At 41.8% G+C, this 26,783-nt stretch overlaps 1 protein-coding gene and 1 non-coding gene across 4 annotated transcripts in view; both read right to left on the reverse strand.

The window, feature by feature from the left end:
• Nucleotides 1–26,783, reverse strand: part of CBL (Cbl proto-oncogene) — a 78,246-nt gene that overhangs the window by 11,581 nt on the left and 39,882 nt on the right. For 2 of the 3 annotated variants that reach the window (XM_087868365.1, XM_087868366.1), the window contains 10 exons: nucleotides 19,793–19,939; nucleotides 17,185–17,341; nucleotides 15,818–15,939; nucleotides 15,349–15,486; nucleotides 13,647–13,734; nucleotides 13,149–13,280; nucleotides 12,741–12,944; nucleotides 5,382–5,528; nucleotides 4,883–5,260; nucleotides 3,119–3,213 (listed from right to left, as the gene is read on the reverse strand). In XM_087868365.1, coding sequence (XP_087724491.1) covers nucleotides 3,119–3,213; nucleotides 4,883–5,260; nucleotides 5,382–5,528; nucleotides 12,741–12,944; nucleotides 13,149–13,280; nucleotides 13,647–13,734; nucleotides 15,349–15,486; nucleotides 15,818–15,939; nucleotides 17,185–17,341; nucleotides 19,793–19,939 — 1,608 coding nt within the window. The remainder of the gene's footprint in view (nucleotides 1–3,118; nucleotides 3,214–4,882; nucleotides 5,261–5,381; nucleotides 5,529–12,740; nucleotides 12,945–13,148; nucleotides 13,281–13,646; nucleotides 13,735–15,348; nucleotides 15,487–15,817; nucleotides 15,940–17,184; nucleotides 17,342–19,792; nucleotides 19,940–26,783) is intronic. The other variant, XM_045797971.2, reaches the window with a different exon arrangement.
• Nucleotides 3,707–3,836, reverse strand: LOC123792742 (small nucleolar RNA SNORA19). The gene has a single exon (XR_006779783.2). It is a non-coding gene; the product is annotated as a small nucleolar RNA SNORA19 (small nucleolar RNA).

Here is a 26,783-nt window from a genome sequence, read left to right on the forward strand (position 1 = left end):
CTCAAATCAACCTAACTTTACAACTTAAGAAACTTGGAAAAGAACCAACTAAACCTAAGCCTAGTGGAAGGAAGGAAGCAATGAAGACTAGAGCAGAAGTAAATAAAATACAGAGGGGAAAAAAACCCCCACAACAACAGAGAAAAATCAATGAAACCGAAAGTTGGTTCTTCAGAAAGATCAACAAACCCGACAAATTTTATCTAGATGGGCTAAGAAAAAAAAGAGAAGACTCCAATTACTAAAACTCAGAAATCAAAGTGGAGACATTACTACCAATTCTATCGAAATAAAAAGGATTTTAAGAGAGTACTGTGAACAGTTAATGCCAAAACACTGTCTAACTTAAGTGAAGTGGACAAATTCCAAGAAACACAACATTTACCCAAGACTAAATCACAAAAAATTGAAAATCTGAAAAGACTTATAGGAGATGGATTCAGTAATCAAAAATCAGCCAACAAAGAAAAGCCCTGTACCTGACAGCTTCACTGGTGAATGCTACCAAATATTTAATAAAAAATACCAATTCTTTTTTTGGGAAAGATTTTATTTATTTACTTGAGAGAGAGAGAAAGAGAGAGAGAGAGCAAGCACGAGGAGAGAGGAGGGAGAGGAAGAACCAGGCTCCCGGCTGAGCAGGGAGCCAGATGCGGGGCTTGATCCCAGCACCCTGGGATCATGACCTGAGCTGAAGGCAGACACTTAACTCACTGAACCACCCAGGCGCCCCACGAATACCAATTCTTTTCAAACTGCTCCAAAACTCTGAAGAGGGACACTTCCTAACTCATTCTGTGAGGATGGCACAATCATTGCACAAAGCCAGACAAGGACACTACAAGAAAACAACAGACCAATAATAGCCTTATGAACACTAATACAAAAGTCCACAACAAAATCCCAGCAGAAAGAATTCAGCAGCATATAAGAAGGATTATACATCGTTATACATCAATGGGACTGATACCTGGAATGCAAGGATGGCTCAACGTATGAAAACTGATTAATAAATACACCACATCAACGAAAGGGAAAAACCCCACACGATCATCTCAACTGGTGCAGAAAAGCATTTGACAAAATTTAACACCCTTTTATGACAAAAATAATCAACTAAACTAAGAATAAAAGTACCTAAACTTAGCAAAAGCCATATATGAAACGGCCACAGCAAGCATCATACTCAATGGTGAAAGACCGAAAGCTTTCTGAAGGATCAGGAACAAGGCAAGGATGTCCACTTTCACCATTCCTACTCAAGAATGTACTGGAATTTTTTTTCTTTATAAGATTTTTATTTATTTGTCAGAGAGAGAGAGAGAGAGCACACGCGCACGCATAAGCAGGGGGAGCAGCAGGCAGAGGGAGCCTGATGCGGGACTCAATCCCAGGACCCTGGAATCATGACCTAAGCTGAAGACAGATGCTTAACTGACTGAGCCACCCAGGCATCCCAGTACTGGAATTTCTAACGAGATCAATTAGGCAAGAAAAAGAAATAAAAGGCATCCACATCAGAAAAGAAGAAAAACTATCTCCCTGTTTGCAGATGACATGATCTCATATGTAGAAAAGCCTAAAGATACCACAAAAAGGGCAAGGGTAACAGTATGATGGGGTCTCAAAAAATTAAAAATAGAATTACATAATCCAGGAATACTACTTCCACATATATATTCAGAAGAATTGCAAGTAGGGCCCTGAAGAGTATTTGCTCACCCAAGTTCACAGCAGCATCACTGCAACTGCTAAAATGTGAAAGCAACCCAAGTGTCCACCCACTGATGAACGGATAAGCAAAACGTGGTACAGTAGTCACCCTTTATCTGCAATTTTATTTTCTGTGGTTTTACTTACCCACAGTCAATTGCGGTCTGGAAGCAGATGATCCTCCTTCTGATGTATTATCAGAAGGTTAATAGTAGCCTAACACTATGTCCCAATGCCGACGTCAGTCCCCTCACTTCATCTCATCACACGGGCATTTTATCTCACATCACCCCAAGAAGGGTGGTGAGTATAGTACAGTATTCTGAGAAAGGACACACTCATACAACTTCTATTATAGTAAACTGTTGTAACTGTCCTATTTCATTGTTGTTGTTCATCTCTTGTGTGCCTACTTTATAAACTAAGCCTTACCGTGTATGTATATATAGAAGAAAACATGGGGTACGTTCGGGGTTCAGTACTATTCTTGGTTTCAGGCATTCGGGGGGTCTTGAAAGGTATCCCATGCAGATAAGGGGGATACTACCGTATATACATACACTGGAATATTACTCTGCCTTAAGGAGGAAGGAAATTCTGCGATATTCTACAACACGGATGAGAACATTATAACTAAAGTAAACCAGTCGCAAAAGGACAAATGCTGTATGATCACTCATAGGCAGTACTTAGTCAAAATCCTGAAGACAGAGTGTAACAGTGGCTGCCAGGGGTTGGGGCAGGGAAGGACGGGGAGCTTTCGTTTAATATGGAAAGAGTTTCGGTTTTACAAGACGAAGTGTTAACGAGCATGGTTGGTGGTGATGGTTGCATAATGTGAATGTATTTAATACCACTGAATGGGACACTTACAAATAAGTAAGATGGTGTATATGTATATATTTTTAGAGAGGGAGAAAAGGAGAGGGAGGGGCAGAGGGAGAGAGAGAATCCCAAGCAGGCTCCATGCCCAGCGTGGAGCCCAGCACAGGGCTCCATCTCACAACCCTGAGACCATGACCTGAGCTGAAATCAACAGTCGGATGCTTAACCCACTGAGCCACCCAGGTGTCGCAAGATGGTGTACACTGTGGGTGTTTTACCGCACACACACGAAGCAGATACCTAAGAATTAAGAATTAAAATTAAAAATGATAAGAATTAAGAAAACATTTTTTTAAAATAAAAGTCAACAAAACCAAAACTGCTTCTTTGAAAAGATTAATAAAATCGTTAAGCCCAGCAAGGCTGATCTATGTACATGGACACAGAGGAAACGAAAAGAGTGAGACCAACAGATCAGTTTCTACTTCTTCTTTTATACCGCTCTGGGTTTTCTACGTTCTGTGAGCAAGCTGTTTAGCAGGACCAGCTCTGCTCCACGAGACACAGCCTTAGTACTCACCTGGCAGCCAGAGAGTAAATGGCACTGGCAGATGCAGAAGGCTTGATTTTGGGGTGCTCACATTCTGAACCTGCTAATGGGCTGTTAGTCACATTCTGGAAAGAAAAGTGGTGAGAAAGAACCTTCTTAACACAACTCAGTGTCGCCTCTTACTTCTCCAACCTAGTCAAAATAACAAGAACAGTAATACAGACACAGACCCCACTCTCAACGCCATGCTTAGGGGTTATTACATCTGCCCAAAAGCAAAGCTGCTTTCGGGCTCTGAAGAAAGTTTAAATGTCAGGGTGAGGAAGACAGAGATCTAAAAGGAGCCAAGGAAATGGGGGTTTTTGTTTTAATTCTGCAAGATCTGAGGAAATTGGCTGTCTACGCAAATAACCTCTCGAGCTTTAAAAATCTCTTTCTACAGTGAGGTCACCAGAAAGCCTGACCTAATTCATTCTCACGAATTAGACGGCCTTTACCTGAGGCCTCTTGTAAGTGACCGCCCCCCCTTCTCTTGCCACCAAGAAGTTCGCAGTTCATGTAAGGGCCCCACCGTATTCCTCACCTTCCCTGCTCACAGGCTGTTCTCCCCCTTTTTTCATTTGTCTGAAGGGGACTGGCAGCATTACTATGTAGTTATACTGCTAATTAACCTTCAACTGTTTGTGTAGCACATAGGAAATAACACTGCTCACATACACAAGAGAAAGCAGGTCAATGAAATGTGCACTGGAGTATTCTTCCTCTTGCTTACTTGGCGGCATACTCTCCCCAACTCACCTGCCTCCCCTTCACCCTGGAACAGACTCCCTCAAAATGAGCAGGGCTCGCTCTCACCAATGCTCCAGATCTTTGCTCAGAACTGTACCCCATTCCTCCCTGTACCCCCACCCCAACTCCAACTGTCCCGACACCCCTTTTTTCCACTGTTTTTCTCCATAGCTCGCTCATCAGCAACGAATGCCCTTTGTTTTATTAACTTACTGTGTTTATTTCGTCTCTACTCCACTAGAGATGTAAACTTTGTGAGGGTAGGATTTTTTGTGAAGCACATACACAAACGAACCAACAAAAGAACAAATAAACCTCCCCCCCCCCCGTTTGGATCCCTTATCTCATGCTTACAAAATAATGAACCGCTAACCGTTTTTCAATCTACTCTCTTAGCGATCCGTTTTGCACACTACTAGACTTCTCTCTGTAAATCGTCATTTTGCTCATGTTCCTACCAAATAAATTCATATTCTTTTGGCCTTGATGGGATTTTCCAGGTCCTCTGATCTAGTCCTAATGCCCCCTTCTAGACCTTTCCCCTCCTCTGAAATACAAAACTTCTGCTCCACTCAAATTAAACTACTTCTAGTTCCACAATATACCTCAAGCATCTGTGTCATTGTACTTCTGACCTTAACACTATTCACTTTGGAAAGAACACTTCAAATTCAGAATGCCATTTGTTCCATAAAGGCCTCATGATTGCTCGCTCTATTTGGAAATAATCTCTCCTTTCTCTACAACTTACATGCTTTCTATTCATAATACTCATTTATACTATATGAATCCAGCCACACAAACATATACACATATATGCAGGTGCACAGACGTGCACCTATTGTGGTCTTTACACACATACTTTATCTGCTCTAGTAACATCCTTCCGGAGGGTATGTATACGTCTGAGGGCAGGGATGTTTCACTGTCTCTGAATCCTGTACAAAACCTATCACAAAACTCTGACCCATTAAATGTCATCCAAAAATATTTGTCAGGACTCACCATGGAGGTATCCACATTGAATGTGCTTCCAAGCCTGGACACATCTGTTCTGGGTTCCATTTGTGAGGGCAATGAAAATGGAAGTGAGTGCCTGTTGGTTAATTCTCTACCTGTCCAGGGGTCACCAGCGTTTGGGGCAACCACAGGTACTTTGGGGATTGGCCGAGGAAGCCATGATTCCCCAAGGCGGCTAGAGGGAACAGGGGGCAGTTTGTCCCTGGACGGACAGTCGCCCGGTGTACAAGGCAAGGGACGTCTCTGAGGCCGGGTTTCTGCTCCAACAGAATATGGCCGGTCCGGAGGGGGTGGTGGTGGAAGATCTCGAAGTGTGGGAGGTATTGGTAATGGTTTGTCCTTATGAAGGGAGCCAGAAGCTACCTGTGGAAACACGAGGAAAGCAAATCAATCAAAACCCACTAATCTTAAAAAACAAAAACAAAAACCCCACTATAATCCACAACAAAGAATTGGAAAACTGTAGAAATGGGTAACATCTTACCTTAGAAGCAGTTCCAAGACCAGAAGCACTTGAAGGAAGGGACACCCGCTGTTGCAGAAGGTCAAGTCGCGGTGGCACCGGGGGAAGGGAAGCTTGTGGGGCCATCGAAAACGGAGAAGGAGGCCGTTCCACCTGACACAAATAAAACTTCCCAATAGGTTATTCTCGTAGGAGGGAGTGGCATCTTTCAACTCCTCCTAAAGCTGTAGACAGCAAGTACCATATGAACGCTGACTGTACTACCGATGGGTCAGGCTTCCGGAATTATTTCCGTGTCACCATAAGAGGGCGCTCTCAATCACAGAAATAGCACGCAGATGCAAGCTACAGGCAAGTATCTAGACACGGCTGTGCTGCAAAAAGCTTCCTAGCTCACAACAGAAAACAAATATTACAATTTTCCACCTCATCTTCAGAGAAAGAAAAAAATCTTTTCAAGATTAAAAATAGGAACCCATATAAAAAGAAAGGAGCAGACAAGAACCTCTCAACAAATCACGTGGGAAAATAACATTAAGGCACAGAACAATGAAAGAGATCAAAGATGAGAAATTCTTCATGGCTTATTATGATAGGAAAAAGAAAAAAGACATTAGGAGGAAAAGAATCAACAGCATCTAAAAAGCACCTCGAGTCCTTCTGAAGAAGTGTTATTTCAATTCAGCAATTTGAAGGGATAATATTTCCTAATAATTTGTGTTCTTTAAAAATGAGGTGCCAAATTAGACGAAGCAATGCATGTATAACCTCTCCCATTTCCGAGCCTGTAGCAGGGTGATGAATGGCTAATAAGCTTGTCCAGGCAAGCTATCAAGAGATATGCATAATTCACACAAAATGCTACTTGGCATCTGCATTCTCTCCCAGGGAACAAAACAGATGGAATATAGGCAAATACGTATTACTAGCACTTAAGTAAGATGACAGGAAGATAACCAGTCACATACTTAGTCCTCTCGTTAATGCCGGGTGATAAATGCAGGCAAAGAAAGCCCTCATCATTAGCTACCCGCGTTTACTCATGCTTAAGAAAAACGGCTCCACATCCCTGGGGCATGAGTGATGCGGCATGAACAGTCAGACACCTCAAGGGTTAGGAAAGTGAGAACTTATTAGGTTACTTGTCCCTTCATCAATTTCTAGCCAGTCACTGTATCCTGATTTTTCCATGAAAGAGTCTTGCATCTTATCTGCCTTTTCATTCTGCTTACCAACCTCAGATCTGATTAATTAAAGCCACCTTCTTGCAATTCTCCCAACTTCTGGTTTCGTATCTCACCAAATCCGTTTGCTCATCATTACCAGCTTAGCCATCCTTAGAATGTGCAGTAGCTCAAAAACCAACCATCAGTAACTCCCACTTTCCCACCAGTCTCGACTCTGGAATTTCTACCTCCTTCCCTTCAGATTGTTTCCCAATTGCAAAAGCCCTCTCTGCCTTTTTTTTAAGATTTTATTTTTAAGTGATCTCTACACCCAACCTAATGTGGGGCTCAAATTCACAAGCCCAAGATAAGAGTCGCACGTTCCACCAACTGAGCCAGCCAGGCGCCCCTCTCTGCCTATCTCAAGCCTTCTCGCCATCCACTGCTCGTTCCCGTTCCTGAAGTGCAGAGGGTTGAGCTAGTCGCACTCTTCGTGGCTCAACATCATAACCGACCCATCCCTGCACTGTTGTTATCACGACATGTAATACGGTTCCAGAAAAGCAGAAAAAACACGAGTGGAGAGGAAATGATCGGAGAAATACCCCAAGAATGTTTCTATGACCCAAGGGACCTAACTATCCATATAGAAAGGGTTCACTGCATAGCCAGCCCAATGAAGGAAAAAACCCATGACAAACAAACAAACCAAAAATGCCCTTATATTTTCAAGGAATCAAGGATAAGGAGAATAACCTAAGAGCTCCTTGGGATAGAGAGAAAGAGGGCACCAAATGGCAAAAATACACTAGAATATAGAAGTGAAGTGAAGCCGTAACAATTTAGAGGTTTTTTTCAACCTAGCAATTGTGTATCTAGTCAGTCTGAAAGCTGAACAAAGGCATTCAAGCTATCAAACGTCTCAAAAATTTTCTCTCACCTTTTTGAGGACATACTTCACCCAAACAAGGAAGTAAAGCAAGAAAGAGGAAAACGCGGGAGCCATGTTTCCCACATGTCACCACAGTATGTTACATACTATCTACTGTATTTAGAGAATTTACTTCATAGAAAATTATACTGAGAGATGTCAGCTTGGTAAGACCTGGTAGTGACAGGTACAAACGGAAAACTAAGGAAATAAAAATAAAGCAATCTGGGGTGCCTGAGAGGTTCAGTCGGTTAAGCGTCCAACTTGTGATTTCGGCTCAGGTCATGATCTCATAGGGGCGTGAGATCGAGCCCTAGGTGTGGCTCCCTGCTCAGCGGGGAGTCTGCTGGAGATTCCCTCCCTCTCCCTCTGCTCCTCCCCCCCCATGTGCTCACGCTAATAAGTTAAATCTTAAAAAAATAAAAATTAAAATAAAATAAAAATACACACACACACATATATAGCAATTATCCCAGGAAAAACGAAAGGCTGTATGAGAAAACAACAGCAATTACATCATAGGGTATTGCTTGCAACAGCAAGGAGCAAAATCATTTACATATCGAATAGTGATTCAGTCAAAAAACACTCAACCGTAGTGGGGAGATATGGTGTAGGAAGGAGGGAGATCATCGATTCTTTTCTACAACACCTGAAGTGAACAGATGACTAACGCTGAAGAGGCAAGAGAAGGCAGTGTGAGTATACAGTGTGAAAGGTGTTAAGAACCCACAAATCTGAGTGAGGCCCACAGAGGAGCTGAAGGCGGCAGAGGCAGGGAGCCAAGGTTTCCGCCAGCCTTCTAGGAAGTCTTTTAAACTTACCCAAAAAATCCACATACGTTCGTCATCTGGATTTTGTAATAAGTAGATTCAGTGTATTAAAAACTAACTGAGGGGCGCCTGGGTGGCACAGCAGTTAAGCGCCTGCCTTCGGCTCAGGGCGTGATCCCCGCGTTATGGGATCGAGCCCCACATCAGGCTCCTCCGCTGTGAGCCTGCTTCTTCCTCTCCCACTCCCCCTGCTTGTGTTCCCTCTCTCGCTGGCTGTCTCTATCTCTGTCAAATAAATAAATAAAATCTTTAAAAAAAAAAAAAACTAACTGAAATAAAACAGCAACAAACCCCCGAACGACAGCTACCCAGGACGCGCCAATCAGGCACCCCCTAGTCTCATCTACCTTGAGGAGTGATTTTAGGACAAAAAATCGGGGATAACTTTGTTATCTACTCAAAAGAAGTTAAATATTTTGTAAAATAGTTTATTCACACAAACAATGATGAACACCACGAAATGCAATAGCACTGTCTTTGTGAAATTCCCATGCCCCTCCCCTAATTCTAGCCTTTCCTCCATCAAAGAGTTTAAATGGACATTCACTCTCATCCAGCAATCCCACTGCTAGGAGTTTACCCTACAGACTTGAGAAGAATATCCGTCTGTGTAAGTCTGGAAACAAGATGAACATCCATTAAGAGACTAAATAAATTACGGAATAGCCAAGGGACAGCACAACACACGAAGCTGCTTTTTCTCTATCTGAATTTTTACGGTGTACGTTTATTACTTTTATTTAAATAAGTAAATTTAAAGTCATTCATACAGATCAGCTATGGAAAAGGGGTTCACTTCCTTCTTTTCTTTAAAGTCCTACAGCACTTAGCGTGTACCCAGCGATCTAAAACCATGTTCAATGTCTGCCTGTGTTAAATTGTCTCACCTGCACGCACGTTCTCTTCTCGAATTCAACCACTAGCTCCTTGCAGGCCTTTGTCTCAGGTTTCCTAGCTCACTCAACAGTTACAGCACTCAACACAGAGCCACTTACCCAGCATAATGAACACCTAGCAAAAGTACTATGTTTACTATACAACATCCAACTATCTCATAAAGTTCAAGTCCTCTCAACCTGTCAGAAATGACAGCAATTTAGTGGGTAGTCATTTTTCCCCCTATGCATGTTACACTTTTTTACAACCAATTTTTCTTAGAGAAATAAGGTGATACTATACAGAGTATACAATTATTTTCAAACTTAGTATTCATTAGCCAGCTTTCCACTTAAGTATACGTAAACTGAACTTGTTCTGCAGAGCATTCCATTATGTGAACTATAGTAGGTAGAATGAGGATTCCCTATCCCCCAGCGCTAAGATGTTTATTCACACCCTAAAACCCAGAAACTGTGAATATGTTATTTTACTTGGTAAAAGGAACTTCGCAAATATGATTGAGGGCATGGATCTTGAGATGGGAGAATTATCCTGGACTATCTGGACAGGCCCAATCTAAACACGAGTCCTTAAAAACAGAGACATAAGGCTGAAGGGGGAGGAAAGAAGTCCAGGAGCCAAAGAGCGCGGCTGACCACTGGAAGCTGGGATACCATGAGCCGACAGCCAGCAAGGACATGGGATCTTAATCCTACAACTGGCAAGGAACTAAACTGCCAAATCCAAACGAAAAAGGAAATGGATCTTCCCCTAGAGCCTACAGAAGAACTACAGACCTGCTGATACCCTGATTTAGCTGGATGGCACATGTGTAGGGCTTCTGACCATTAAAAACTGTAACAGAATAAATCTGTGTTGCTTTAAGCTGCTAAATCTGTAGTAATCTGTATGGCAGCACCAGAATACAGACACAAGGATGTATCGTTAATTTCTTACTGCTTGGACATGTGAGTTGATTCTAAGTTTTCATTATTGCCAATAATGCTGTAAGAAGAACTGCGTCCACATCTTTGTGTGCTTATCTGAGTATGTCTTTAGGATAAAGCCCTAAAATGGGAAGTGCTAGCTCACACTGTGACCGTTACACATTTTGACAGATGTCAAACTGTCCTTCCAAAAGATGGGCTAATTTGTACCCACATCAACACTGAATGTGATGCCTGTTTCTCCACAGTAAATATTATTCATCTATAAAATTTCAGGAAGAAAAAAGGGTAATTTTAATTTCAAATATATCCATGAAAAATAACTTATCTTTTTATTCAGCTTCCCTAATATTCCTGGAGCTACCAATAAATGTTCATGACTGAACAGAGAGAAATCTATATAAGAGCATAAAACTGCTTTAGAGGTCAAATTAATCTTTTTAAAGATTTTATTTATTTATTTATTTATTTATTTATTTATTTATTTATTTATGAGAGACAGAGAGAGAGAGAGAGAGCGCGTACATGAGGAGAGAGGGGCAGAGGTAGAGGGAGAAGCAGGCTCCCCGCCGAGCAGGGAGCCAGACGCGGGCTCCATCCCAGGACCCTGGGATCACGACCTGAGCCGAAGGAAGATACTTAACGGACTGAGCCACCCAAGCACCCCTCAAATTAATCTCTTAAAATGGAACCAAAGAACCTGTTATAAGGGGCCAAAACTTCAAAAAATCTGTCCATTTAAAAAAACCAAAAATGTACAATTCATTCCAGACTTCCTCAACTACCCGTTACGGATAAAGCATAGACAGATTTATTAATTCCTGTTTTGAAGTCATTTCAATTCCCAAACATTCAAAGTAATTACGATGTGCTCCATTCTGAATAGTAAATTACAAATGAGACATGGCTCTTGCCTTCTAGGAATTTACGATATACCAGGAAATACATTTAATAAAATATTACGAGGCGGTAAGTTCTATGGTAGACGTATTCAGTGTCTCAGAGACACCTGGACAGACCCAGAAATGATGCGTGTGTAATCACATGTGAACTGGGAGTGGGGGAAGCAGGAACAGTCTGGAAAGGTTTCCTCGGAAATGAAAACTCAACCAAATTACAAAGAAACTACCAAGATAGGGATGCCTGGGTGGCTCAGTCGGTTAAGCGTCTCTTAGTTTCAACTCAGGTCATGATCTCAGGGTCCTGGGATTAAGCCCTACGTTTGGGGGTAGGGTCCCCCGCTCAGCAGGGAGTTTGCTTATCCCTCCCCCGATGCTCATGTGCTTACTTTCTAAAAGAAATTTAAAAAATCTTAAAGAGAAAAAAGAAACTACCAAGACAAAAGCATGGAAAGATTTTTAGTGGCTTGGCCTTGCTGGACCACAAAACATAAAAGAAAAAGGATTTTAAGGGAAAAAAGTGCCTGAAAAGGAGAACGGCTTTAATCCATGAAGTAACGAGAAGTCCTCAGAGTATGGGGCAAACGATGGCCAGGTCTGAGCTGTAGTTGACTGGTGCTGGTGGGAAGGTGAAGAGATGATGGTAACAGCCTGTAATAAGGCAGCGGCACTGAGGGCAGAGAGGAGGAGACACACCGGATGCAATCATTTAAGAGAGCAAACCCATTCCTTTTTTTATTTTTTTATTTTTTGGGGGAGGGGTGGGGCGGAGGGAGAGCGAGAATACCAAGCAAACTACCCTCTGAGCGCGAAGCCTGATGCTGGGCTGCAGCCCAGGACCCCGAGATCATGACCTGAGCCGAAATCAAGAGTTGGACACTCAACCAACTGAGCCACCCAGGCACCCCCAAATCCATTCTTTCGATATTTACTGAGCACCTACTGTGTGCCGGGCAATGAGGGGCTGTTATAAAAGAAGGCTGCCCATGAATTTGTAACATTCTAAATCAGAGAATCTAAAGCACATTAGAACCTTTGGTTTGCCCTGTATTGGCTAACATCTTCAAGGACTGCCTTACTTCTAATTAGTGAACAGATCCCTGCTTCACCCTACCCGCTAATGCTACAGAATTTGATCCATCCCTTCTTAGTCTGTGTGATTCCTCTCTTTACTAGGGCCTCTCCAGTCTGTTTAGCTTCTACGTGATACCTCCTACCACCCTCCGGTCACTTCAGTCACCATGTCTTTAGCTACTAACAGTGCCTCTCCCCTCCAAATCTAACTTCCCAGTGCCAGGACCCCCTTAGGAAAGAAGACCAAACACCGGACTCTACTCACAGCAGCACAGTGGGGCCCCACTGTCTTATCCCCTCTCGTTCTCTCCAACAAGCTGAGTAAAGCCCAGTTCTAGGACACAGAAAGAGCACAGGCCTTGAAGCCGTAATGTCTGGCCGCAGCCATGCAATTTTCAGCCAATTCCTTAACCTTGCCGTGCCCTGGTTTCTTCATCTGCTAAATGAGAATAAGATTACCTACTCTCGGGTTATTTGAGTATATACAAGGACAGGATCACAGGAGTTAAAATAAGGGAAGTACTGAGCATGGCATCTCCCACACAGTAAATGTCCGCTAGTATTACCTGTGGTTTGGATGTCATCAAGTACTCTATTCCTTTAAACAGCACTCACGATGGAGTCTGCCAGTCTCTGAACCTGCAGTCTTACCTTGGCACCAGCCAGTTCCTTCATCATAAAGAGAGAATCATCAGCTCGTTCATCATCATCGTCCTCATAATTTGGGGAGGGAGCTCCCTCGGCTCCTTGCCTCAGGAGGCTGCCACTTCCTCGAGGGTCAAACGGATCTACCACAATGGGCTCAGTACCTTTAATTTCACATCGGCAGAAAGGACAGCCCTGGCCTTCTGATTCCTGCAGAGCAAATGGGAGACGGTCAAAAGATGCAGCTGAAAGTACTGACACTTGTGTGTCCACAAGGAAACACAATTCCTAAAGATGAAAAAAAGAAACCAGAAGCTTAAAACCTCCGCCCCGAACCAGGCCATCCTTGCTATCCATAAAGAATACAAACCCCCCAATGCTTCTGAGGGATTCCAGGGCGGAGAAGACCCGTACCTGCCAGGATGTGAGACAGGACGTGCACATGAGGTGTCCACAGGGCTCAATTTTCACATCCTTGTCGTTTTCAGCGCAGATTTTACACAGCTGGAAGGTGGAGCCCATCTCACAGTATAATTCATATTGTTCCTTTGATTAAAAAAAATTGAAGAGATTACTCAGCCGACTGCAGATGTCTGGGGCACGAATGAATGACCACGACCGTCAGTACTAACACCAGGAGAACGACAGACGACTGTTACTCTCTACACAGATTTTGCTCGTATGGAGGTGCCGCAGTCGCGGTCACTCTTCTCTCACCGGCACAGAAAGCACACAGTCTTGGTCCTGTTTTAAGTTCTTTAGAGAAACCACACACACCTAAATTCCCTAAGCTAGTCAATGGTTTAAAACGTACGCGTTCCAATCACTTCGTACCATTCTACCGTCAGCTGCGTCAAGTGCGTACAAAAGCCTGCCTCTAGAGGCACGGGGAGCGTGCACAACAAAATTCACCTGGGTCACTTTGATGTGGTCCTGGGGAGTGGGTTCACATAAGCCCGTCAGGTCGGGATTCTGATTCCGTCCATCTGGAAACAGATAGCTGTAAAAAGAGTAACCAGCCTTGGGGTTTTACTACGGCCAATTTATAACGGTTTGCTAATACTGACAAAGAGTATCTAGGATTCCCTCATCTAAAAGGGCACCTTTGGGGGCGCCTGGGTGGCTCCGTCGGTTAAGCGGCCGACGCTTGATTTCAGCTCCTGTCATGATCTCAGGGTCATGAGACTGAGCCCCGCGCCGGCAGCTTTGCCCTCAGCACGGAGTCTGCTTGAGATTCTCGTTCTCCCTCTGCCCCTCCCACTGCTCGGGCACGCTCTCGCAAATAAACAGGCAACTTTGCGTAAGTACAAAGATAAGTCTTTGTACTTATCAAAGATAAATACTTCAAAAAATAAATAACCCAGAACAGTTCCAAGAAGATATTCTCCAAACACTGATACTCCTTCTCTAGGCCACAATGCCACAGGCTTTATCTCTAAACTGAGTGCCTCACAAACTTTCTCTGTAAAGGGCCAAATAGTAAATATCTTAGGCTTTGCAAGCCACAGAAGTCTGTGTCATGTATTCTTTGTTATTTTTTTTAAATAACACTTTAAAAAGGAAAACCGTCCAGGCCATACCACAACCGCTAGCTTGTGAGCCACAGTTTGCCAACCCCTATTTTAATCTATGGATGGCCGCAAAATACAAATTAATTTATTTTTATTTTATTTTTTTATTTTAAGTAGGCTCCACGCCCAGCATGGAGGCTGACACAGGGCTCGATCTCACAACCCTGAGATCAAGACCTGAGCTGAGATCAAGAGTTGGACACTTAACCACTGAGCTACCCAGGTGTCCCCAAATTCTTAATTTAAACATCATCTGTTTCTGACCAAACGCCTAAAATACCCTTGGTTCAAAGGGTATTTTACACTGAGAGACACCAACTTAAAAGAAATATAACAAGAAGCAAAGTAAGCCCCTGAGATCATCTACCAGGAAGCCTGTGGCGTCGGCCTGCTCTGACGTCTGGGGAAGCACCCCCTTCAGCTCCAACGCTGCTCCAGGACACGGTGCTTAATGGCTAATGGACTTTCCTCGTTGCTTCAGAACACAAGGAGCTTTCTGACAGGTGGTCAACTGCTAGTATTTTTAGTGCCTACCAAGTGATAATCAATTTGAGTTCCCAAAGAAATAGCATTCTGGAATAAGTATGAGTCATAAATATTAGCACAGATTACAAAAGCCCAAAGCCTGAAGAAATACTGACAAACCAAAATGCTCAGGGCAGATGAAGGCCGCTGAGCCTGCTGTTATTCAAAACATGTAATCACTCCAATGTGGGCTAGTTAAATAACTGGTAACGTTTTCTGCTAATTGGCATATTTTCGAATATAGACTTGAAAATAAGTCAACGTGTGGAAAAGGAGAAAGAAACAGTTTACTCATGGTAATAACTAAAGCACTAGAGAAAAATCATCTCACTCAAAGAATCCTTTTAAATAACAACAAAAATCCTACGGAACCTGAAGGCCAAAATAATATAACCTGTTAATATGTTTCTTGAACCGCCAACCGTGAAGACAGCTGGAATCACGTCACTCACTGATGACCGAGGTTTACGACCCCCGAGTTCCGAGACTCTAGCAAGTGGCGAACAGCAGATACTCACAAGCCTTCCCTGAAGCCATCGATCAGGGCTTGGAAGAGAGGTTTATTGTGAGGGATCGTCTGGAGAATGTTCCCATCAGCAGTGACATATCCAATAGCCCACTGACCCAGACGAGTGCAGCTCAGCCGGAAAATGTAACTGAGAACAGAATGAACGGAACCCTTGATATGCTTATACTAGTGTGGACAGCAAGACAGAGACAAAAATCAAACGGACCACCAATAACACATTCTACAGTGCCTCCAGACCAAAAGCAAAAAATACGTAAGCTCGATTCTTAAGTGGCTTGAAAGCATTCATCAAATCATAAGATCTGAAGAAGTCGATTCCTCTGGTAAACAGACAGCAATCCCAGTGCGGCAACCGGGCCACTGGGGAACCGATGCAAGACCACGTTTCCTCCATCCTGGCAGAGGTCACAAGAGAGTAAAACGTAGGCGAATAAATGCCTCTGCTTCACGGCACTGACCTGCCAGGTTTGTGAATGAACTTCTGGAGCCGAGCTTTCACTTCGTCATACGTCAGGAAAGCCATGTAGCCAGGGTGCGTCACGGCAAGACTGTTCCAATTCCTGAGCAAAGAGGACCAGGGCTAAGGGAACAAGAGCTCAATCAGACCACTGCACTCAAGACATCCGACCATCCTCAGAGCAATGGAGAACAGAAAGGAAACCACCTCGATTCTCCATTCATTGTCACAAATTTTCAAATATATTGTTACTTTGAGGGAAATATGTTTGAGAGGTAAGAACTTAGAAAAGCTAAGAAGAGACAAACAGACGCTTTATAGAAAGAAATTTCATTACAAAATGAAATTCAAGACATTTTACAGCAGTTCTAACCAACAGGAGTGCGGTTAAACAACAAACAAAATAACCAGAGAAACAGCAGCCTACAAGTACAACTAAGAAGCTGCAAAAAAAAAAAAAAAAAAAAAAAAAAAAAGGCTTATTATGCAAGTATGGCATGCACACATTATCTTTACAGAAAGAGATAAACAAGTTCTTTCTGGGGCGCCTGGGTGGCACAGCGGTTAAGCGTCTGCCTTCGGCTCAGGGCGTGATCCCAGCATTATGGGATCGAGCCCCCATCAGGCTCCTCCGCTGGGAGCCTGCTTCTTCCTCTCCCACTCCCCCTGCTTGTGTTCCCTCCCTTGCTAGCTGTCTCTATCTCTGTCAAATAAATAAATAAATAAAATCTTAAAAAAAAAAAAAAAAGTTCTTTCTGAACATCAATGCATGTCAATATTAACAGTCAAGAATTTAAATACAATAGGAGAAAAAGCCGGAAACATACACAAATGTCCAACAACAGGAAACTGATTAAATAGATCATATTATACCCATTTTCTGGACGTTCTACAACCATTAAAATGATGCAAATGAAGAATATTTATTAACAAAAAAAGATTATAATGTGAGGGGAAGAAAGCAGATTATATAGTTATTATTTTTAACAATAAATAAATATATAAAAATAGAGTAGTGAGGGGTTTTTTGCTTATAATTTCTTTTTTTTTTTTTTTTTTAAAGATTTTATTTATTTATTCGACAGAGAGACAGCCAGTGAGAGAGGGAACACAAGCAGGGGGAGTGGGAGAGGAAGAAGGCAGGCTCCCAGCAGAGGAGCCTGATGTGGGACTCGATCCCATAACGCCGGGATCACGCCCTGAGCCGAAGGCAGACGCTTAACCGCTGTGCCACCCAGGCACCCCTGCTTATAATTTCTACACTAAAAATACTTCTATATAATAATGTAAACTCCCAAATGTTATTTTTTAAAGAGCTCTCTCTTCAGAAAAGTAGCAACTAGTTTAGCCAACACTTTAGTATCCTACCTGAAAGAGTCGTGTGAAGATGTCAAATTCAAAAACTGAAATATAATCATTGCAGGTCAGATCAATAGTGGATTTCAGAGCCATGGCCTCGAGCCCAGAACTGATGGGATGCACCTCATGAAGGGCCTGCCGGAAACTCTTCCAAGGGACTATTGTCCTAGATGGGGGAGCAGGGGTGGAAAGGAAGGCACAGAGTGAGATAGCAGACAATTCTGGGCATTGCTATAATAACCAAGGAAGAAAGCCACATTAAGGTCTCAATATCAATTTCAATTCTCTCAAAGAAGCTAAGTTATATTTTGGATTGAGAATAGAAAGGGAGTAAATGATGTATTTCTTAACTTTCTAATAAGTAAATTAGTAACAGAGAAATCTTTTCCCAGTATTGTTTGGCAATACGTCACAAACTAATCCCCTTTCTCATCTTTCTTCCCCATTTGTTCTCTTTAGAGAAACATGGAAAGAAAGAGATTACTCTTTTTATATAAATGTCACCTGTGGCCAGGCCTTTACTAACTGAAAAGTTTAAACTAACTTTTTAAAAGCACGTAAAACATTCTGAGTTCTTTGAGGAACTCACAATCTCAAGGCCGAGACAGGAGGAAACAGGCTTAAGGCACAGGAAGAACAGAGCTCTGATCGGGATGAGGAATAAATTATTAACGTCAGACTGATTAAAGCCCAGATAAGACGAGCGTAAGATACTATGGGATTTCTAGTTCTCAAGATCTTTAGGTAAATACAAGCTCATTGACTTTGAAAAGTTTATGTACTCACTGCGTAAAAATTAAGAGATAAAGTGGTATTTTGAACTCTCTTCTAAAGGAGTTATTAAGTTAAAAGGAACAAAGTTAAATTTATTCCCATCCTCTTTAGTTTTTAAATCAATAATTATTCTATATTTTACAATTAAACATATTTTTAAAAAGAAGGCATTTAAAGGGAAATTTACATTAGGATCTATATATTCAACTAAAAAGTTGTATGGCTGTTTTTTTCAGTTCCTTGATCCGAAATTTCAGAGGATATACAAAAACATTTATCACTACTAAAAGCATAAGTTTAATTCATAAATCTGTCTATGTAGTTTAAAACTTCTATACATCGAAAGACAATATAACAAAGTGCAAAATCCAGCCACAGACCAGAAGAAGATATCTGTAATGTGTAACTAACAGACAATCAGTATCTTTCAGCAGGAAAAAGACAAGTTACTCAGGAAGAAAATGGACAAGTTAGGAACAGGAACAGGCAAGTCAGAATAAGAACCCCAACTGGTCATAATTGTGAAAAGATGCTCAATCTCCTTTGTCATCAGGAATATAAAGCAAACTACGACTCCCAATTCACACTGCCGGTGTTAGCCAGATCGCGGAGCTGCTGGAATTTGTGTATATGGATATAAACTGGTATAACCACTTTGGAAAGCAATTAGGCAATATTTGGCAAAGCAGAGCACATGAAGCCCCGATTCAGCTATTTCACTCCCAGGCATGTAACTGTGAAGAAGCTCTTGCATATGAACACAAATATAATTCTGTTCACTGCGGCACCGTTTGTGAGAGCAGATAACGTGAAACCTAAATGTCTATTAACAGCAGAATGCATGGGGAGAGAAAGAAACAAATATTCAAACAGCATGGGTTTCAATTGAATCTGCAAAGCCTTCTTTAAAAAAACAGAAACAAAACACACCCAGAACATGGGGAGGTAGGTACCATAGTGCCCCCCTTATGTGCAAGGGATCCTCTGCGAAATCCTCAGAGGATGGCTGAAAAAGCAGACAGTACCAAGCCCTATATATACACTATGGCTTTCCCTATACACACACACCTAGGATAAAGTTTAATTTACAAATTAGGCACAGTAAGAGATTAACCACAATAATAAAATAGAACAATTATAACCAATATACCGTAATGAACGTTATAGGACTGTGGCTTTCTCTCTCACAGTATCTCACTGTACTTACTATACACACCCTTCTTGTGATGATGAGATAAGAGGCCTATGTGACGAGATGAGGTGAGGGAAAAGACGCAGGCATTACCACACAGTGTTAGGCTACTATTGACCTTCTGATAACACATCAGGACGACCATCTGCTTCTGGACTATAGCTGACCTCAGGTAACTGAAACCATGGAAAGTAAAACTGCAGATAAGGGGGGCCTACTGAACACACATATTCATTATTTTTCTCTATGCTTCCCCATGATATAATTATTCCATTAATTAAAAAAATAAACAGGGCTCACTGGGTAGACCATGCAACTCTTGATCTTGGGGTTGTGATTTCGAGCCCCACACTGGGGTTAGAGTTTACTTACAAAAAAAAAAAAAAAAAAAAGTTAAAAATTACATAAAAGATGTTTAAAAAATTAAGCAGAAGGCCACAACATAAGCTTTAGTTCTTCACAGTTCTAATTCATTATTTTGAGGGGCACCTGGCTGGCTCAGTGGGTTAAGCGTCTGACTCTTGGTAGCACCTCAGGTACTGATCTCACGGTTAGGAGTTTGAGACCCGCAACGGGCTCCATGCTGGGAGCCTACTTAAAAAACACACAAAACAAACAAACCAAACCAAATTCATTATTTTAGAGACTTACTTTTCCCCAAAAGCTTTCCTCCAAAACTCTGCAGCATCTGCCTTCGTAATCCGAAACGTGTCTCCTTGAAAGAGTCCACTTGGAAAGATTCCTTTTAGTTCTGCCAGCATGTGGCTGAAGATCAGGGATAGTTTGGTTAGGTTTCTCCTACAAATGATCAGAAGTGCAATAATTAAATAAACACATAAAATTACTTTTATTTTAAGTGCACTGAATTCACCATTATCAGGTGTGTATTAATATGAACACGAACATACATTTACAAAGAACCTCTTCAAATACACTTTCTGGCAAATACTATTCAGAGATATATAAAACTAGGAGATATATAAAACTAGAAGAGAGGAAAAAATGTGCTGTTGACACTATTAAATACTCTGATATTATTTTTGTTCAAAGAAGAGCTTCAGAAACTGTTTTTGTTCTAACATCGTATAAAGATGCAGATATAACACAGGGAAGACTGTTGCATTCACTAGGTCCACTCCTATTCCCCCCATTCAAAAAGATGTTGTAAAGTAAATAGGAAAATTTTAACAGTAATTTATTTTAAGGCTTTTAATCTCAAATGAATCAGGCCTAATACCTCTGAGAATTAATTAACATTAACAAATCTACTTTTTGAGGATGACAGATAACAAATAAAGGTACAAACTTATATACTGATATAATCATTCACTAACAAAAGAAAGGAAATATTTAAAAAGCAAAATATATTATTTTGCTTTGCATAAGCTATTCTGGATTTTTCTTAAAGATTTATTTGAGAGAGAGAGCACGCGCGCGCGCACGCGCACACACACACACACACACACACACACACACAGAGCCCATGAGTGGGGGGAAGGGCAGAGGGAAAAGGAGCAGGGAAGCCGGGAGCAGGGAAGCCCAATGCAGGGCTCAATCCCAGGACCCTGAGATCATGACCTGAGCCAAAGGCAGACACTTAACTGGCTGAGCCACCCAGGCGCCCCGCTATTCTGGATTTTAAAGCTAATCGGGGCGCCTGGGTGGCACAGCGGTTAAGCGTCTGCCTTCGGCTCAGGGCGTGATCCCGGCGTTCTGGGATCGAGCCCCGCATCAGGCTCCTCCGCTAGGAGCCTGCTTCTTCCTCTCCCACTCCCCCTGCCTGTGTTCCCTCTCTCACTGGCTGTCTCTATCTCTGTCAAATAAATAAATAAAATCTTTAAAAAAAAAAAAAAAGCTAATCATATCAACTCATCCAAATCAAAAAATATATTAATAAATTAATAAATTACAATTCTCGATTTGAATATCCAGACCTAACAAGTATTTTCACTTAAATCAGACCTTAAAGAGGTTAAGTTTTAGCAAAACAACTCCTCTTCCTATATCAAAACTGAAATGCTAGTATCCAAACCATGTGACAATTTCTACCTAAGTGCATATGCTACTACTATGCTTTACCAATTAGTGAGCTTTATTCTAATAACCTCATAAAGATGCCGCACAGAACAATGTAGAGAGTCATCGAATCACTATGTTGTACACTTGAAATTAATGTAGCATTCTGTGTCAACTATAATTCAATTAAAAAAAAAAAAGATGCCACATCCTACCAATTTAACACACCAGATGATGTCTCCATTTAAGGTATGTCCTTTAATCAGAGTATCTTTCTTATCTTTAATGTGCTGCCATACAGAGCAAGATACAGACCGATGCTCTAGTTACCGTTACACGCCAAACCAGCTACCCACTGCACTTCTTTCCCCTTGTCTCAATCATTATTTATATACTCAAAGTCTATTCTTCTCAAGTGGATTATAAAACTTCAAGACAATTCACGATCAAATCTGAGTACCTATAAATTCTCTTTCATAGAGAGATTTTTCTTTTTCCTACATAAAACGTTGCACCAAAGACACAAGGCTTTCTGGCCCTGACTCTGGTGCAAAATGCTACTGAAATCTTTCCACTCAGCTTTCAACAAATCAGCTTCGGTTCTTTGAGATCTGTCTTCTTGCACTTAAGTTACTCTTTCTACTTTCTGATTTGTTTTCTGAAAGCACCCACAAAAGTGATAATATATTCTTTGAAGACAGTCTAAAATAATTCATACGCTAAGTAGACCAAGTGTGAGATAGAAAGACAAGCACTTCTCCTATCCCTAAGCTCCCTTAACCGTCGTCCTCCTTGCACTTTGAGATCCTTCAATTATTGTGTTAGAACTTTTACTATTTTATCAAAAAGGAAACAAAAAACGGAAAGATCAAGACTATATCACAGAATGGGGCACCTGGCTGGCTCAGCAGGTAGACCTCACAACTCTTGATCTCGGGGTCATGATTTCGAGCCCCACAATGGGGGTAGAGATCACTTAAATAAATATTTAAAAAAAGAAAGAACTATGCTAAACAGTACAGAACAATGTATGATGTGACCAAAACGATATATATCACACTCCCAAGGTTACCACAGAGCTTTTTCTGGACTCTTATGTCATCCTGAATTATCTTTCTTTGGTTTCTCTAATGTTGTCTTCTCTTGGTTCTCCTACTGGCTTTTGTCTTTCTCTGGCTTTTCCTCCTATTCTTTTAACAAGAGTTATTTTCCAAGAATATGCTCTCCGCTACTTTCCTTTCTTTTTTCATGTACTCTCTTGACTCCTCCTTCACATTCTCAAGCTTCAGAAACTACTCTGCGAGTGATTCCCAAATCTTAAGCCTTGGTAGCTCTCCAACTGCCAACCACGTTCCTCCACTCAGATGCCAGCACCTCAGAGCAACATGTTCAAAATTAAATTAATCTTCCTTCTCAGATCTGTTCTTACTTCATGTTCTCTTTAATGACAACACCATCTTACTTCCCACAAATTCAAAACCTTAGAGTCAATCTTAGTTTTTTCCATTTCCCTGATTCTCCATATCAGATTTGTCAATTTGCTGACCCCTGTTGTCTTCCTACCTTTAAATTGTATTATTATTCTAAGTTCCTTGCTACCTTCCCCCACCAAGTCTACAATTCAAACTTCAGTCTTCCATACAGATAGCCAACAGACACACGAAAAGATGCTCAACATCACTCATCATGGGATATCGCCTCACACCTGTCAGAATGGTTAAAATCAACAACACAGGGGCGCCTGGGTGGCACAGCGGTTAAGCGTCTGCCTTCGGCTCAGGGCGTGATCCTGGCATTATGGGATCGAGTCCCACATCAGGCTCCTCCGCTGTGAGCCTGCTTCTTTCTCTCCCACTCCCCCTGCTTGTGTTCCCTCTCTCGCTGGCTATCTCTATCTCTGTCGAATAAATAAATAAAATCTTTAAAAAAATAATAATAATAAAAATAAAAATAAAATAAAATCAACAACACAAGAAACAGGTGTTGGTGAGGATGTTGACTGGAATTGAACTGGAATGGTCACTGTGGAAAACAGTATGGAGGTTCCTCAGAACGTTAAAAATAGAACTGACCTACAATCCAGTAATCGCACTACTGGTCATTAACCCAAAAAATATAAAAACACTAATTCAAAGGAATACATGCACCCCTATGTTTACAGCAGCATTATTTACAAAAGCCAAACTATGGAAGCAGCCCAAATGTCCAGATAAATGGATAAAGAAGATGTGGTTTATATGTATATTACACACACACACACACACACACACACACACACAGGAATATTATTCAGCCATAAAAAGTGAAATTCTGCCATTTACGACAACATGGATGGACCTAGGGAGGATAATGCTAAGTGAAATAAGTCAGGCAGAGAAAGACAAATACCATATGGTTTCACTCAAATGTGGAATCTAGGAAACAAAACAAATGAGCAAAGGAAAAAAAAGACACACACAAAACAAGAAACAGACTCTTAACTCTAGAGAACAAACTGACGGCTGCTGGGGGGATGGGGAGGAGGAATGGAACAGGTGAAGTGGATTGAGAGCACGCGCATCATGATGAGCACTGAGCGACGTACCGAACCGCTGAATCATGACACTGTACACCTGGAACTAATATAACACTGTGCTAACATACTGGAATTGAAATAAAAAATTCAATAATAAAATCAAACTTGAGTCTTCAGTCTCCTCCTATGCAGGCCCAATCATGCCACATTAACTGCCCTTTTCAAAATCTATTTATTTATTTGAGAGAGAGCACGTGAGAGAGCACGAGTGGGGTGAGGGGTAGAGGGAGAAGCAGACTCCCCACTGAGCAGGAAGCCCGATGCGGGGCTCCACCCTGGGACTCTAGGATTATGACCTGAGCCGAAGGCAGACACTTAACCAACTGAGCCCCCCAGGAGCCCCCCTAACTGTCCTTTAAGGAGGGGAAAAAAACAATTTCCATAGTGCCAGTGGGACAAAACCCAAACTCAGCTTTGATCTGAAGACTTTCCACCGCCCTGGATCTAACCGACCTTTTTAACTAACTTACTTCGTCAAGAGTATATTCTAGCCAAACCGAATACGTCACCTTTCCTTATGCACACCACCCTTACTCACTGTCCCACCTCCGAGCCTCTGCTTATCCGTTTCCCGAGTCTGAAATAAGACGCGGCCTAAATGCCATTTCCTAAGAAGTCAGCTAGAATAAGCCAATAAAATACTCCTAGCGTATTCCCTGAAGCTCTCAGGCCATCCGAACCCATCTTGTACTTTAGTTATCTGTGTACACAAGGGCTAAATCCACTTCTAATGTGTACGTATATCCCGCAGGGAATCGGGCACAATTTCTAACCTTCAGGATACCTTCTGAAAACAATGAGCGCCTACTCTGTGCTTGTTAGGCACTAGGGATAGATACAACAGTGAACAAAACAAAATTCCTGGTTTTATGGCATTTACATTCCCATAGGAGAGCATCAGGTGGCGGGAGAAAAGTGCTCTGAAGAAAAACGAAGCAGTGTATGAGAAGAGAGTCAGGCAGGATTGCTGTTTTAGAGAGAGCGGGCTTAGGAACCTCTCTCCGAGAGCTCATTCTTTTTTTTTTTTTTTTTAACGATTTTATTTATTTATTTATTTGACAGAGATAGAGACAGCCAGCGAGAGAGGGAACACAAGCAGGGGGAGTGGGAGAGGAAGAAGCAGGCTCCTAGCGGAGGAGCCTGATGCGGGGCTCGATCCCAGATCGCCGGGATCACGCCCTGAGCCGAAGGCAGACGCTTAACCGCTGTGCCACCCAGGCGCCCCCGAGAGTTCATTCTTAAACCAAGTCTGAGGCGGGGACGAGATGTGAGTCTGGGATGACCAAGCCATGTGGGCATCTTTTCAAATAATTTTTCCAGTCAGATCTACCAAGTGTCCAGCATTATGCTGGAGCAGAGATAAAATACACACATCAAAATAATAATGGGACAGAGGGGCACCTGGGTAGCGCAGTCGTTAAGCGTCTGCCTTCGGCTCAGGGCGTGATCCCAGTGTTCTGGGATCGAGCCCCACATCAGGCTCCTCCGCTGGAGGCCTGCTTCTTCCTCTCCCACTCCCCCTGCTTGTGTGTCCCTCTCTCGCTGGCTGTTTCTCTCTGTCAAATTAATAAAATCTTTAAAAATAATAATAATAATAATGGGACAGAAAGCTATTTTGATATGTGAAGTAAGCCACGAGAAAAGGGAAAGTTATTGACCACAAGGATGTAATGGTACCAGGTAGGTAAGAGCAGTTCAAAGTGCTGACTGAAATAGATACTGACAATCGATTTGAGACACTTTCCTACTTAAGGATGCATCCCCCCAAAAAGCCAGCTTACATTTCTTAAAACCACCAGAGATGTGCACCACAAGCATCACACTTCTTAAAAGGAAATTAAGTATCTATAAAAGCCCATGGGTCAGAGCGTTTTGTACCTGATCTGAGTTGAAATTCTGTTCAATAATATTTTAAGGCCATAGGCTTATCGCTGAGTGTCTGCAGTGCACAGGGCTAAGTTTAATCCGCAGGATCCATCTAAACATGTCATCCTAGAACGATGCGGCGTGATGGCTATCTAGGCTTATGACAAGGTAAGCAATACTTTGCAAAATTCTCTCAGCAGTTACTTCAATTCATACACTATGTTCTAACAATTCTCCAAAGATCCACAAAGGAACACAACTCTTCTATTTTTTTTTTTATAAATACCCTGAAGACAAAACTTTGAAGTTCCAGCAGTAGCAAGTAATACAGGTTTTTCTTTAACTCGGTATTTGAAGGAGGTTATTTTTATTACCTTTAGCGCCAACCATCTACAGCTAAGTAACCACAAGTTCTACCCTACAGTTTCCAGCTTCCTCTCTCTTCCCTCCCAACTTCCCCGTAATCAAACGCTGAGTCAGTATGCAGTGTCAGGTGTTTTGGTTTTGTTTTTGTTTTTGAAGTTCAAGACCAGTGTCAGTTCTTTTCTCCCTACCTCAGGTCCTATTCTAAAAGCCAACATACCTTTGCACCTCAGGCCTAAAGCAATGGTTACATCTTCTGGGTAAAATTTCAGCTAGCAGGGACTAAGATTTCTATGTCACAAGTACACAGGTACATTAAGGATTAAAGAGGCAATTAGAGTTCCTGTTTTAGCTTCTAAAGTAGAAAGATAAATACAACTTGAGAGGAATTACAATCACCACTTCTACGATCAAACAACACAGTGTTTTTGAAAAGTAGCCTTTATATGAACGAGATAAACAGAAACCTCTTCAAATGATTCCAACTGATGAACTTACTACTGCACAAAACACTGAAAAACAAGCTATCTTGTAACTCATAGCCACAGAGTTCTTTGCAGAGAAAGAGGAAATGGAAAAAAGAACATAGTGTGGGGAGATAAATTAACCCTTTCTATTTATGACAAGTACTGAGAGTAGTACCACTCTTCTTTGCTTAATGAGAATGCTCCATCCCTTCGAAGTATAGCAACGATATCATGAAGAAAAGGACTGTTGAGAAATTAACATTAAGAGATTGAGTTCTAGGGAAAAAAATATGATTTATAAAACAATTTGTCCAATGTATTCATAAAGATATTCTCATTTACGGTTCTGTTTTTT

Source organism: Ursus americanus, chromosome 16 (genome assembly GCF_024610735.1).
Source record: "Ursus americanus isolate L20-20 chromosome 16, mUrsAme1.1.p, whole genome shotgun sequence".
Classification (NCBI taxonomy): Eukaryota; Metazoa; Chordata; class Mammalia; order Carnivora; family Ursidae; genus Ursus; species Ursus americanus.